Source organism: Bolinopsis microptera, chromosome 12, assembly GCF_026151205.1.
Source record: "Bolinopsis microptera isolate Bmic1 chromosome 12, MBARI_Bmic_1.0, whole genome shotgun sequence".
In the NCBI taxonomy this organism is placed as follows: domain Eukaryota; kingdom Metazoa; phylum Ctenophora; class Tentaculata; order Lobata; family Bolinopsidae; genus Bolinopsis; species Bolinopsis microptera.
In genome coordinates, this window is record NC_087083.1 from 3020622 (window position 1) to 3033270 (window position 12649).

The 12649-nt window shown below is 40.5% G+C and overlaps 2 protein-coding genes across 2 annotated transcripts in view; one reads left to right on the plus strand and one right to left on the minus strand.

Moving 5' to 3' along the window:
- The window catches only part of LOC134824511 (uncharacterized), a 44716-nt gene that overhangs the window by 24725 nt on the left and 7342 nt on the right, over positions 1-12649 (minus strand). Inside the window, exons 11-24 of the mRNA XM_063836418.1 lie at positions 10806-10878; positions 9488-9543; positions 9316-9389; positions 9052-9158; positions 8802-8895; positions 8465-8628; positions 8129-8213; positions 2922-3060; positions 2761-2805; positions 2411-2519; positions 2112-2150; positions 1903-1980; positions 455-535; positions 259-315 (exon numbers count right to left, since the gene is read on the minus strand). Coding sequence (XP_063692488.1) covers positions 259-315; positions 455-535; positions 1903-1980; positions 2112-2150; positions 2411-2519; positions 2761-2805; positions 2922-3060; positions 8129-8213; positions 8465-8628; positions 8802-8895; positions 9052-9158; positions 9316-9389; positions 9488-9543; positions 10806-10878 — 1201 coding nt within the window. The remainder of the gene's footprint in view (positions 1-258; positions 316-454; positions 536-1902; positions 1981-2111; positions 2151-2410; positions 2520-2760; positions 2806-2921; positions 3061-8128; positions 8214-8464; positions 8629-8801; positions 8896-9051; positions 9159-9315; positions 9390-9487; positions 9544-10805; positions 10879-12649) is intronic.
- The window catches only part of LOC134824001 (uncharacterized), a 123641-nt gene that overhangs the window by 19407 nt on the left and 91585 nt on the right, over positions 1-12649 (plus strand). The window lies entirely within an intron of this gene.

Sequence of the window (12649 nt, forward strand, 5' to 3'; positions counted from 1 at the left end):
GAAGAGTAAATCCTTTTTATCGATCAATGATCTAACGATATATTTAATTTTCCTATTGACTCAATTGAAGTTATATGAATTAATTTAAACTTTTAAACAATATGCTGAGTCAGGAGAAAGATTATATTTTGTATATAGTGTCCTTAATTATTGACAGTCTTTCGAGATATAAAATGTTAAAAAACTGAGGATTTATTTTGTATGGTATATGTGTAGTGCATGATTTTTAAATGAAAATGAAAATATAAACACTATTACCTGTTCTGAGGGTGTTGATACGTTGTGCAGCTGTTCTCAATGTTGCTGTATCCACAACTAAAATATCATGGTATAATCGCTTGTGATGAAAAAAACTTATATTTGAAAAAAGCACCAATGTGTATAAATATTAGGTCAAGTTATTTACATTTCAATAGAAATATTATTAGGTTTGTTAGGTATATATTAAATTTACCTCTTCCACAGTATCTGAGGTATTGGTCCATGGTCTTATAATCCTTGTCCACTCCGAACACAGAATAACATCTTATTGGACCTACATTTATTTGCAGTATTATAATCGGATAGTTATTACTCAATAGAGGAACATGCATTATCATTTATCACCACTGTCACTTAATCAACCGTCTTGATCAAAATTGTAAAGCCAAAAAAGGACTTTTCCCTTACATGATCAAAGTATCGCTTCACCGGTCACCCCCAGGTAACATTCACAAACTGTTACAATGAAAGTATAGCTGCACCCCCAGTCCCGGTAACCTGGTAACCTGGTAACCTGGTAACCTGGTAACCTGGTAACCTGGTAACCTGGTAACCTGGTAACCTGGTAACCTGGTAACCTGGTAACCTGGTAACCTGGTAACCTGGTAACCTGGTAACCCAGGTAACCCAGGTAACCCAGGTAACCTGGTAACCAGGTAACCTGGTAACCTGGTAACCTGGTAACCAGGTAACCAGGTAACCCAGGTAACCCAGGTAACCTGGTAACCCAGGTAACCTGGTAACCTGGTAACCTGGTAACCTGGTAACCTGGTAACCAGGTAACCCAAGTAACGGCCAGGTAGCGCAGTTGGTTAGAACGCCTGTCTTACAATCGTTAGGTTGCGAGTTCGAAACCCACTGACTGCCTGGTCGTGGGGTGAGCGTCGTCGACGTTCAGCTAAGGATCATGAGTGGTCTATGCAGCCCCCCGGTCTACTCAGCCGAATACTCGAGAAATCGGGTGTGAGGGTTAAATGAGGAGCTGCACATTGCAGCAAAGTCTCGGACGAAGAAAGTATGGTACACACTACCTTAACCGTCACTGGCCAAAAAGATCCTTCGGCTTCCTGTAATTGGCTGGTTGCACTTGTGTAACATTGTGGCTGTTGGAATACACCGAAGTAAAATAAGTGTCTAGATAAAAAAAAAACCCAGGTAACCTGGTAACCTGGTAACCTGGTAACCTGGTAACCTGGTAACCTGGTAACCTGGTAACCTGGTAACCAGGTAACCCAGGTAACCCAGGTAACCTGGTAACCAGGTAACCTGGTAACCTGGTAACCTGGTAACCAGGTAACCCAGGTAACCCAGGTAACCTGGTAACCTGGTAACCTGGTAACCAGGTAACCCAGGTAACCCAGGTAACCTGGTAACCTGGTAACCTGGTAACCAGGTAACCCAGGTAACCCAGGTAACCTGGTAACCTGGTAACCTGGTAACCAGGTAACCCAGGTAACCCAGGTAACCTGGTAACCTGGTAACCTGGTAACCTGGTAACCTGGTAACCTGGTAACCTGGTAACCAGGTAACTCAGGTAACCCAGGTAACCTGGTAACCAGGTAACCTGGTAACCTGGTAACCTGGTAACCAGGTAACCCAGGTAACCCAGGTAACCTGGTAACCTGGTAACCTGTTACTTACTCTGCAAGAGGGCGACAGAACTAGTCCGCTGGCCCCACATAAAACCCTGCGTGTTCGAAAGAGGCACCATAGCTCCTCCTGTAATACAAACATACATGCAAATTGGTCACAAAGTAATGAAATTAAGAAGCAATTGTATGAATTTTGATGGCCCAATGGCCGTAAAAGTTAGTTTCTTCAATTCGATTGGAGATTAATAAACGACTTACCACCAGCTATGATGTTCGATGTGTATTTGGAAGCAAACGCTGAAATATGGGTAGTAAGAGATTACAAGTTATGATGGCATTTGTACTGAGGTAAGACCTTTTTTAGTCATTAGATGCTCTTTGATGAAAATAAAGTTATCATCAACAAGCGTCGGAACTATTAGACTTTTAAAAACGGCACCCAGCAGTTGAAACCAACTTGAATATCGGCGTACTAAAATGATCATAATATTCAATAAAAGCTGAAACCACGATTTAGCAAACTATAATGGACCAGGTGATGCCAAAATTATACGAACCAATTTTAGCAGTGACGGAACAGACGACAAGTTGAGTCATAGAAGTATGTGTTATGTTTACGTACTCCGCAAGAGGTCCAGCCACACCGTTTATGTAAGTTCCCAGTCCCTGAGGTATGGGGTGTATGACGCTGAGATATCTTATATAAAAACAAAGGAAAGCACACAGGTGGGGCTTGAATTATTTATACAAGAGCTTTAAACAATGTGTTATGGTGGTTTGTAGTACTATTGAAACGATGTTAAAACACATATGGATCATGCTGCTTCCTCAAGAGAAAGGTATCTGTCGATAATTATAAAGCATCTGAACAAAAGTCGACGTAAGATTAAATTGATGAGCTATGTACCTCGGCCGTTACAGTGCCGGTCATTTTAACAGTGTTCACATAAACCTGTATAATATTGAGTTAAATTCAAATTTTGAATGCTAATATAAAATGTAAAGGTATGAATCATATCAAAAGTCTAGATCATCACGAAAATTATTATATATGTTTAACAGCAATACCGTAACATCATCTTGTTTAGCCTTTTGATCGGCTTCAGTGGACAACTGGAGTTTCAGCTCTGATATGAGGACGGGTCGGTTGAGGTAGATAAGAATCCAAGGAGGAATGAATGCAGTCCCATCCACTTTCAAGCAATTACTGAAATTAATTGTATTCGAGCAATCTTTTTAAAAGTGTTTGCCACGATTCGTTTGGGCAAGTGCCAAACCATACAAAACAATTGTCTCAGTTTGGATTGTTTCAGGTGAAGTGGATTAAGATTTTGTATTTTTACAAGGATTGTTTTGCTTTTATTGTATTGGTAATAACATCCATTTTACTATATATAAAGCGAGACGATATATATGGATAATGGAAATATGGATCCGTGCCATTTTAATGACACCACGGCATCAACTTTAATGCGACTTTCCGCAAAAACCGTAAAAGATATACAAAACTTTTTTACTGGGTCAAATGCTTTAATGGCTTTCAAATCAGCATGAAAAAATGAAAAATTGGCCAAGGAATAAGAATTTTAGTGCCCAAAATTTGGACTCCCAAGTGGTGTCAAAAACGCGAATTAAATAGGTAATAATTATTTTAATGTCTCGAGTCTTGGCACCACTTTAGGGTTAGACGGGTTCCTGCTAATAGTTACTAACTTAACAATGCATATCAGTCACGTAAAAGATTTAGAAATAAAATAATGGAATTATATTCGCTTTAACAGTCAGTTCAATGTTCACTGCTTTAAAGCAAATAGTTATTCAGACATGCTGAAAAAAACAAAGCAGCTTAACAATACTATAAAGCGACTCAGACCGGAGTGCATTTATATCCACACAGGGAGCAATGATTTCCTCAAGAAGAAATCAAGCCTTGTGGGTAATGTGAAGGAACTCTACGAACATCTACTGAACACCACAAAGGCCCAAATATGCTTCTCAGCGCTGATACCCTCCTCCAATGATTTTAGCATTAATGAAAGAATACGTGTCGTCAACGAGGAGACTAGAAACCATGTTAGTTGGCTCCGCGAACACAGGCCGGATGTCAAAGATAGGATCTTCACCTTTACCAACGACAAAATTGGCGATCAAAACTTTTATTCGTTCAACACAGGATTCGAACTAAGACAGAGAGGTCAAAACATGCTCTGGCTTCGCCTCCGGGAGGGCCTGAGGAAGACCCTGCGCCTCCCCCGAATAAGCTACCACGACAATGATGAAACAACTACTAGACGCAGCACCAACAGGTTTAGCAATGACTAAACCCACACAAACGAGGTCCCGCCACTCCCTTAAGTTCCTGTGCTGGAATATCAACCACTCTCGGGATAAAGTTGAAGGAGCCAAGGTTGACATTCCCGAAATTCGTGAGCTCTTCGACAACCACGATATTTTTGCTCTGCAAGAAACAAAAGGGTAGATCAACATAAGTAACTACTGTTGCTTTAATTCTAACAGGAAGGGATCAAATTCAGGAGGGGTATGTATAGGAGTACACAAAAGCTTAAAAGCCGGTGTAACCAATGTTCGTATGAACTCCACGGAAGATATCGTTGTAGTTAAACTGAAAGCTAACTACTTCGACCTAGACCGAAACACCTATCTTATCAACGTCTATGACTCACCCACTAATGGATCCTTCAAGAAGCGAAGAAGAGGTCTAGAAACTGAAGACAGTATGACAACTCTAGAGTATCTTCAAGAATTCTTGGCGGGTGTACCGCTCAACGAGGATGTCATCCTTCTCGGGGATTTCAATGCTAGAACTGGCACCCTGGACGACATGTTGTCTGACCATAGTCAAATGAAAGACACCGAGATCGACCCCCATTTCTTTAAACAGTTGGCTAAACGCAATAACTCAGACCCTAAGCTAAACACGAATGGGCGACCCTTCATTGAACTCCTCCAAACGACAGGCCTAGTCATCCTCAATGGTAGAACTCTCGGTGATATATTCGGTGAACCCACTTGTATTCAGCGCCATGGCGTCAGCACAGTTGATTACCTCTGCGTCTCAACGAGTCTTCACGACAGAGTCCGCCACCTGAAAATTGAGAGCATCTCTCAATACTCCGATCACAGGGCGCTATCAATGTCAATATCCACAAATCCTTCAAGAAGGATTTCTACCAGTCTTGAATCACCAGATATCCAAGATGCTCCTAAATCTTTTAAATGGAACAGATCAGAGAACCTCTCTGCCGATACAGCAACTAAGTTCCGGCTAGCACAGAGTGATCAGCCATTCAAAGACAAAATGGACTGCCTCCTTAATCAACCAGTGAATACGGCAAACGAAGCTGCACAGCTTAATGAAGACGTAGTCGCAACATACCACAATCTTGCGAATTCGGTTACTACGACCAAAAGCGGCAAACGCACCAGCAAGAAAAAATGGTTTGACCAAAGCTGCAAACATGCTAAAAGGGAAGCCAACAGAGCTGACAGAAATGCCAACAGTAACCCACACAGCAACTTCCTTCGTGACCAGCACTTTCTCAGAAAAAAGGAGTACCGAAAAATCAAGAGGACGAAAAAGGGGAAATTTCTGTACGAGATGAACCAGAAGATAAACGAATGTGGTGAGGTTAACTGGGCAGCGCTCAAACGGCTATCTGATCAGTACAAAGATGAGGAACCCTTCGACATCTACGATCTTCTCCTCTTTCACAAATTCTTCAATGATCTCTACAATCGAAAGTGTGGCGTGAACAATCACTCCAAGGATGATGGCACTTCTACTCCTACGTCCAACGATTCGCAGCCTATCAAGGAATTGGTCAATGAACTGAATCGCGACTTTACCCTACAGGAAATCAAAGATGCGACTAAAAAACTCCAAAACAATAAGAGTGTGTCCGATGACCTGATATCCAACGAGATGTTGAAAAACTCCAATGAGACACTTCAACTCGTCGTTGTGAAACTCTTTAATGCCTGCCTCCAGCATGGAACTTACCCCTGGAACAACTCGATCACAACTCCCCTCCATAAAAAGGGTGACCGGCAAAACCCTGATAACTATCGGGCTATTACTATTGGGAGCTGTCTCGGCAAACTCTTCTCGAACCTTCTCCTTAAACGGCTGATCGAATTTAGAGAAACAGCCTGTCCGGACCGACCGTATCAACTTGGATTCAGGAGGGGAGCCCAATGTAACGACCACTTACTCACCTTGAATACCATTATTGAGAAATACACCAAGAAAGAGAAGAAGCGACTTTTCGCCTGCTTTGTCGACTACCGCAAGGCTTTCGATAGCGTATGCAGGGAAGCACTCCTGTTCAAGCTGGGAAATATGGGCATAACAGGCAAATTCTTCGATTGCATCAGCCACATGTACAAGAACTCTTCAACCCGAGTCAAGCTGATTCAAAAGCTATCCGCAGCCATTGACGTCACCATCGGCACAGAACAAGGACACCCAATGTCTCCCGAGCTCTTCAAACTCTATATCCACGAGCTCTCGATCAGACTTGAACAAATCGAGGAATTGGATGTACCTTTATTAAACGGTGTAAAAGTAAGTCACCTCCTATGGGCAGATGACCTGGTACTCTTAGCGCTGGATGCGGGCAGCTTACAGAAACTGCTCAATTGCTTGCATGACTATGCTGAAAAGTGGGAGCTGTCTGTGAATATCAACAAAACCAGCGTGATGGTCTTTAACACAAGCTCACGAATACTGAAATGTGCTTACGGCTTCAAACTAGGCAACTTGGACATCGCACCCGTCAGAAAATACTGCTATCTAGGAATCCAATTCTCCCTGAACGGTTCCTTCAAGCAGCAATCGATGAACTTAGGAAGAAAGCTCTTCGCTCATTCTTCTCTCTGAGACGAACTATTGACACGAGAGCCCTTACCACTAGCACGATGCTAAAACTCATTGATAGCTTAGTCAAGCCAGTGGCCACATATGGATGCCCTATTTGGCTGCCATCAACCAACATCGTGAAAGCCATCCTCTCAAAAAATCAAGAAGCGAGTCTTCCCAAAGCAGCAGCAAAAGATGCTCTTGAAACTACTCACTTGAAAATTCTTAAATGGATATTGGGTGTCCACAAAAAGGCAAATAACAACTTCTGCTACGGAGATACAGGTAGAACCCCCTGGACAGTAACCGTCCTCCCTCAATGTATTGCCTACTTCTGTAGAGCATCACAAGCGGTAGTAGGTAACGTGAACACCCTCTTGCACCATACATTTCAGGAACAGAAACAACTGAACCTTACCTGGTATGATGCATGGTCTACTATCATCAAGACGAGCACTGTCGCTAAGCCACACCTACCCCACACCCTTGCGGCTCGTGAACACATACACGAAACATTTGTCAACCACTGGAAGAAGGATCTTCACAACCAGCCTAAAATGTCATTCTACACTGCGGTCAAAGCTGAGTTTGGTGAAGAACTGTACTTACAGCTCCCATGCAGGGTCAAAAGAGCTAACATTGCAAAACTTCGATCTAGCAGTCACGATCTGAGGATTGAGAAAGGTCGCTACACTGGAGATCGCTACAACACAGCACTGAAAACATGTCGCTTTTGCTGCTCCTCAGACACCGACGTCATGCGGTTCTTCGAAGAACTACCATTCTTTGAAAAACCTATCCTTGAAACCGAGGACCACGTTATAAATGAATGCCCCAGCTACAACTCCCTCCGGTCCAACCTCTCAGACAACCTTAAAAGCCTCATAATGCTCAAAGAATATGGGGCCATCATGAACTCATTCCATGCTACTGAATTTGGAAAGTACCTCACAGAATCCTTTCACCTTCGACATCCTCCTGAAAAGAAGTCCTAGTTATCACCTCCTATGAAGTCCTAGTAATCACCACCTAACAGACTCTTCAAACCTTCGAAATCCTATGATTAAGCCCTAATCCTCGCTTCACGTCCCCTACTCATCTCCTTCATCGTCCCATCAACTTATGTAGTATTTGAGTTTAACATATCTCCTTGAACTTGCTTTTATGCACACATCCAGAATTTCTATTAGCATTTAAATTATTATATTTGATTTTATTTCCACTTCGTGATATTGTAACGCGGTTAAATTTTAAGATTTTATTTTCATACTTTTATTAGGCTTTTGTTTTATATATGAACTTATTTATGAATTGATGTATAGCCAAAACGAGTCCGTTAGTGTTCTCCTTGGTAATTTCAAGTTTAATTCCAGTTTAATTCCAGTTTAATATTCACCTGGCATCTCCATCGAAAAGTTTATCAAGACCTTCCACTACGGTGGGCCCAGCTGTTACTCCATCGTTTTCAAAAACCGGTGATTCTGTTGGGAAAATTAAGATTGAAAGTGAAATTGAATTGATCATACAAATCTTAAAAGTTTAAATTAAGCTCCTTTTTTAAACCTTTTTCTGGTTATAAATCAGAATAGTTACCTACATTATTAAAGGATGAGTATTGAATTGCTGTTATCTTAGTTTTGCTAAAGTTTGTGTACAATTTAACATTTTGTTTGACTGAATATTTTTTGTTCGACTGTTACAAACTTGATTGAAGTCTATTTAAAACTGTAACCTGCATCGGCATGAGAAACAGGCGCAGTTTTAGAAGCTACACCATCCATGCTGTCTAATGCTGTATTTTGAAAATTGTAGATGAACGTAGAGCGATAAGCATCTGGGTCCATCCACCCGTTTGTTATCTGTTCAACATTGAAGGAAGTTCCAGCGTTGAACACGCTGTAGGAAGTTGAAATTAATCAACTTAATACGTGAATTTACAAATACCTATCAAACGAGGGAAAAAAATAATGTTCACAAAACTATAAAAGAAACCTAGTTTATTTAAATTATGCAGATTAAAGCATTATATAAGCAACCATATGATATGCAAATTATATTGATGTACTCACTACAGTGCTCCGATTTGTCCTGTAAAGCTTGTGCAAACTTTTGTTTTATGTGTACCAAAGTCAAGATTTGCCGCTGACCATGTAAGTTTTGCACCTGTGTGAAATTGGATGTGTTCACTTACATAAATACACTAGTGGTCTACTGCCCAGAACTATCATGTTTTACCCTTCACTTGGCTCCCAGAACAAGACGAATATCGTGTTTTTGATCATTTTCTTTCAACCATAATTATGAAAGTTCTGTACTTACATGTATGCACCAATGTGTTGCCAGAAAGGATGTAAACCGTTTTTATAACATCAGCTGCATAAGTAAACGTGAAAGACAGAACAAACTGGCCCCCAGCTGTTGCAACCCTGGAAATACATAAATAAAATGAGCCAAGAGTTTAAATCGTGCGTAATAATAATGCGTACAAAATAACATTTGGAAACAGAATAGGAGAATATTTATTTATATAATTATATTATTATTATTTATATATAACAGTGTGAATATTTTAAATAAACTTACGCATCTGTAAGAGTCACTTCACATTTATTAGTATCCTTCCCAGTTGCTTTGACGGTTTTTCCATCTTTGCTTATCTATAAAAAAGAAAATCAGGCCGAGGTTATCAAAATAATTGTTGTTTACTGATCAATGACCATTGCTTAATTAGAATAAATGTTAAAATAATACTAACCCCGATTACTAGTGCATCCGTATTGTATGACCAAATCGTTTCAATGTCGTCTCCGCCTAGAGAAAGACAAGATTTCAAGTTGGGATTCTCTTTAAAGATTTTCTTTAAACCGTCCTTTATGGATATTTCCGACTTTAAGATTGTTTGCTTCACTGTAAATGTTTCAATTATTCTGAAGCCCTATGGATATATACAGGTTGGGCCAAAAGTCAGTACCCATACGTTGGCCTTTAAAGCTCAGTCACTGAGTCCCCAATTGAAATAATTCTTTCTGTTATGATTTAGTACCACCACTGGTGCGAGGAATTTGTCAACTTGAAAAATATTCGTGTTCATTTTTTTCAAATGAAGGTTCATTTTCGCATTTATTTGATAGTTTGGATAGTCAGATCAAGCTAAATTTTATTGAATTGTGTTTGGCTATTCGAATTACGTATGTCCTGAAAAAAGTTGTAGCCTCTCAGATGACCGAGATACGAAGCATAACGAGTTTATTCATTACGTGTGATCAGGTGACTGGCTTACCTAATCACGTGATTAGGTGACCCCGTTAACCACCCAGTTAAACATTATGGGAATTGTTAAGGTTGCCCAATTAAGGTGTACTGTCACGGTGTCCCAATCAATTTTGCTAACGAGGTACACAAAATGCTTGATAATTTTGTTATTCCAAATCCGTTTCACATCATTTTTTCAGATCAGATGCAACATTCAATATTCTATCGTCTCTGAAAAAAGATGTTTTAATATTGCATGAGCGTGGTCAATAATATTCAAAATTTCAAATTTTGGCGACGGAATCCTCGAACAAGTATGTACAGTATGCCATCTGCAAATCAACAACTCTCAAATATAAAACACGGCGGAGGTATAAGACCCAACGTATGGGTACTGACTTTTGGCCCACCCTGTATATATATTCATTATTCATATATATTGAATATTCATATAATATGTATATTCATATAATATATTCATGTATATTTATATATGATTTATATAACATATATAATACAAGCGTGTTTTTTTCTCCTTTCAGAAAAGTGCTCCACTAATGAAAAGGAACTTTCTATAAGCGTGACAAAGTAAACTATATTATCGTCCAACTAAAAGTTTCATGTGGATGTGTGAAAAACAACCTTCTTATTATATATAATAATATATCAACGTGGTCGGTAGTTGACTTTCGCCATTTAGTTTTAAATATTTCGTACTTCAACCAGTTAACTCGTTATTAGAAATTCATAGCAACTGAAAACAAAACTTGCTATTATTCAAATGAGTAAATCACGTTTTCTTTTCAAATTTATATGTCTACCTGCACTTGGTAGTGCTCCTAAAATCTGTAAAATCGATGTTCCAGTAGCATCACTTTTTTTGGTTCCTTCTGCCTGAAATAAAATTATTCAGATAGAAGTTTATATAGGTTAGTTGTAGTGCACGGGATCGGTTGAAAGGCATCGTGATAATTGTCCCGAAGAAGGTTAATACCACTGATCTAATAATAGGGGGATCACTCTTAGATCTACAGCATCTAAACTGTATCAAATCATCATATAATTACAAAGCATGAGTGACGGTTTAGAAGAGGCCCCTTCCAGCCATTGCCACTGCGAATTTAACCTAAAACCTGCCCAGTTAATAGCGAAGACTGCGAAATTACCACTCCTGCCTAGTAATCTAATTTACCCTGTCCAGATCAGCAGTATATTACACTAAATCCGCAGGTTTTCTCTTAATTTTTTATGTCAAAACCTGCCTAATTAACTAGTGATCCTGCATCAACAGCGCAGGTATTTGTTATTTGGCAGGTTTTCTATTAACTTGGCAGGATTTGCTATAAAATTATCAATCCTTTCCGGATGGATTACGGCAGTGATAAAGTTAAATCGGCAGGTTTTCCATTAACTTGGCAGGATTTTTTATAAAATTATCAATCCTTGCCGGATAGATTACGGCAGTGATAAAGTTAAATTGGCAGGTTTTCCATTAACTTTGCAGGATTTGTTATAAAATTATCAATCCATGCCAAATAGATTATAATGCTATAATCTTATTATGGCAGCGTTAAATTTATAAATTGGCAGGTTTCTTTTATCTTTCTTTTAAGTTCTTAAGTTATTTGGAATTTTGCTTATTTGGCACCAAAACTAAAAGTCAATAAAACCGAGTTGATTAGCGCAGTCAAGAAATTGGCCGGAGTTGATAAAAAGCTGACAACGCATGGCACTGAATCTCCAAATGAGAGGTATAGTACGCTATATACTTATATAGTACGGTACCGCAACAATTGACCCCCTCCCCCCCCCCCCCCCCCCCTCCGACAAATGACCCCCTGATGCAATCTACCCCCGACAATTGGCCCCCCATGTAATTACACTGGGGTCAATTCAGGGTTAGGGTCAGGGTTAGGGTCAGGGTTAGGGTCAGGGTTAGGGTCAGGGTTAGGGTCAGGGTTAGGGTCAGGGTTAGGGTCAGGGTTAGACTTAGGGTCAGGGTTAGGGTCAGGGTTAGGGTTAGGGTCAGGGTTAGGGTCAGGGTTAGGGTCTGGGTTAGGGTCAGGGTTAGGGTCAGGGTTAGGGTCAGGGTCAGGGTTAGGGTCAGAGTTAGGGTCAGGGTTAGGGTCAGGGTCAGGGTCAGGGTTAGGGTTAGGGTTAGGGTCAGGGTCAGGGTTAGGGTCAGGGTTAGGGTTACTGGGTCACACGACTCCTGTCAGCGACATCTGTCCGACAGCGACATCTGTCCGACTCAGGGTACCAGAAAAAACGACATTTGTCCGAAATTGTGATCTGATTTCAATACAACACATTTCCAATTAGAGACGTGATCTGAACTGTTAATTTGAATACGTAACATTGCCAATTTGAGATATGATCTGAGCCATAGTGTACTACTAGTTTATTTTCGACCTAGGCAGGCAGGCATGAAGCAACTGCGTTGTGAATGGCGAGCTCGTAGTCCATGAGAATGTATTGTGGTTGGTAGCCCCAAGGCCTCAGAAGCCCAGGTGTCTATCTCCTCGAACATGTTGCGGTAGAGGGTCGTCGATTTTCCAGGAATGAGTCCTTAGAAGAGGGGGAGGTGCCAGCCGTCAGGGAAGAGTCCGTGGACTGTGAAGAGCTGATGGAAGAGATTAGGTGCGGATTTGAAGGTACCGTTGGG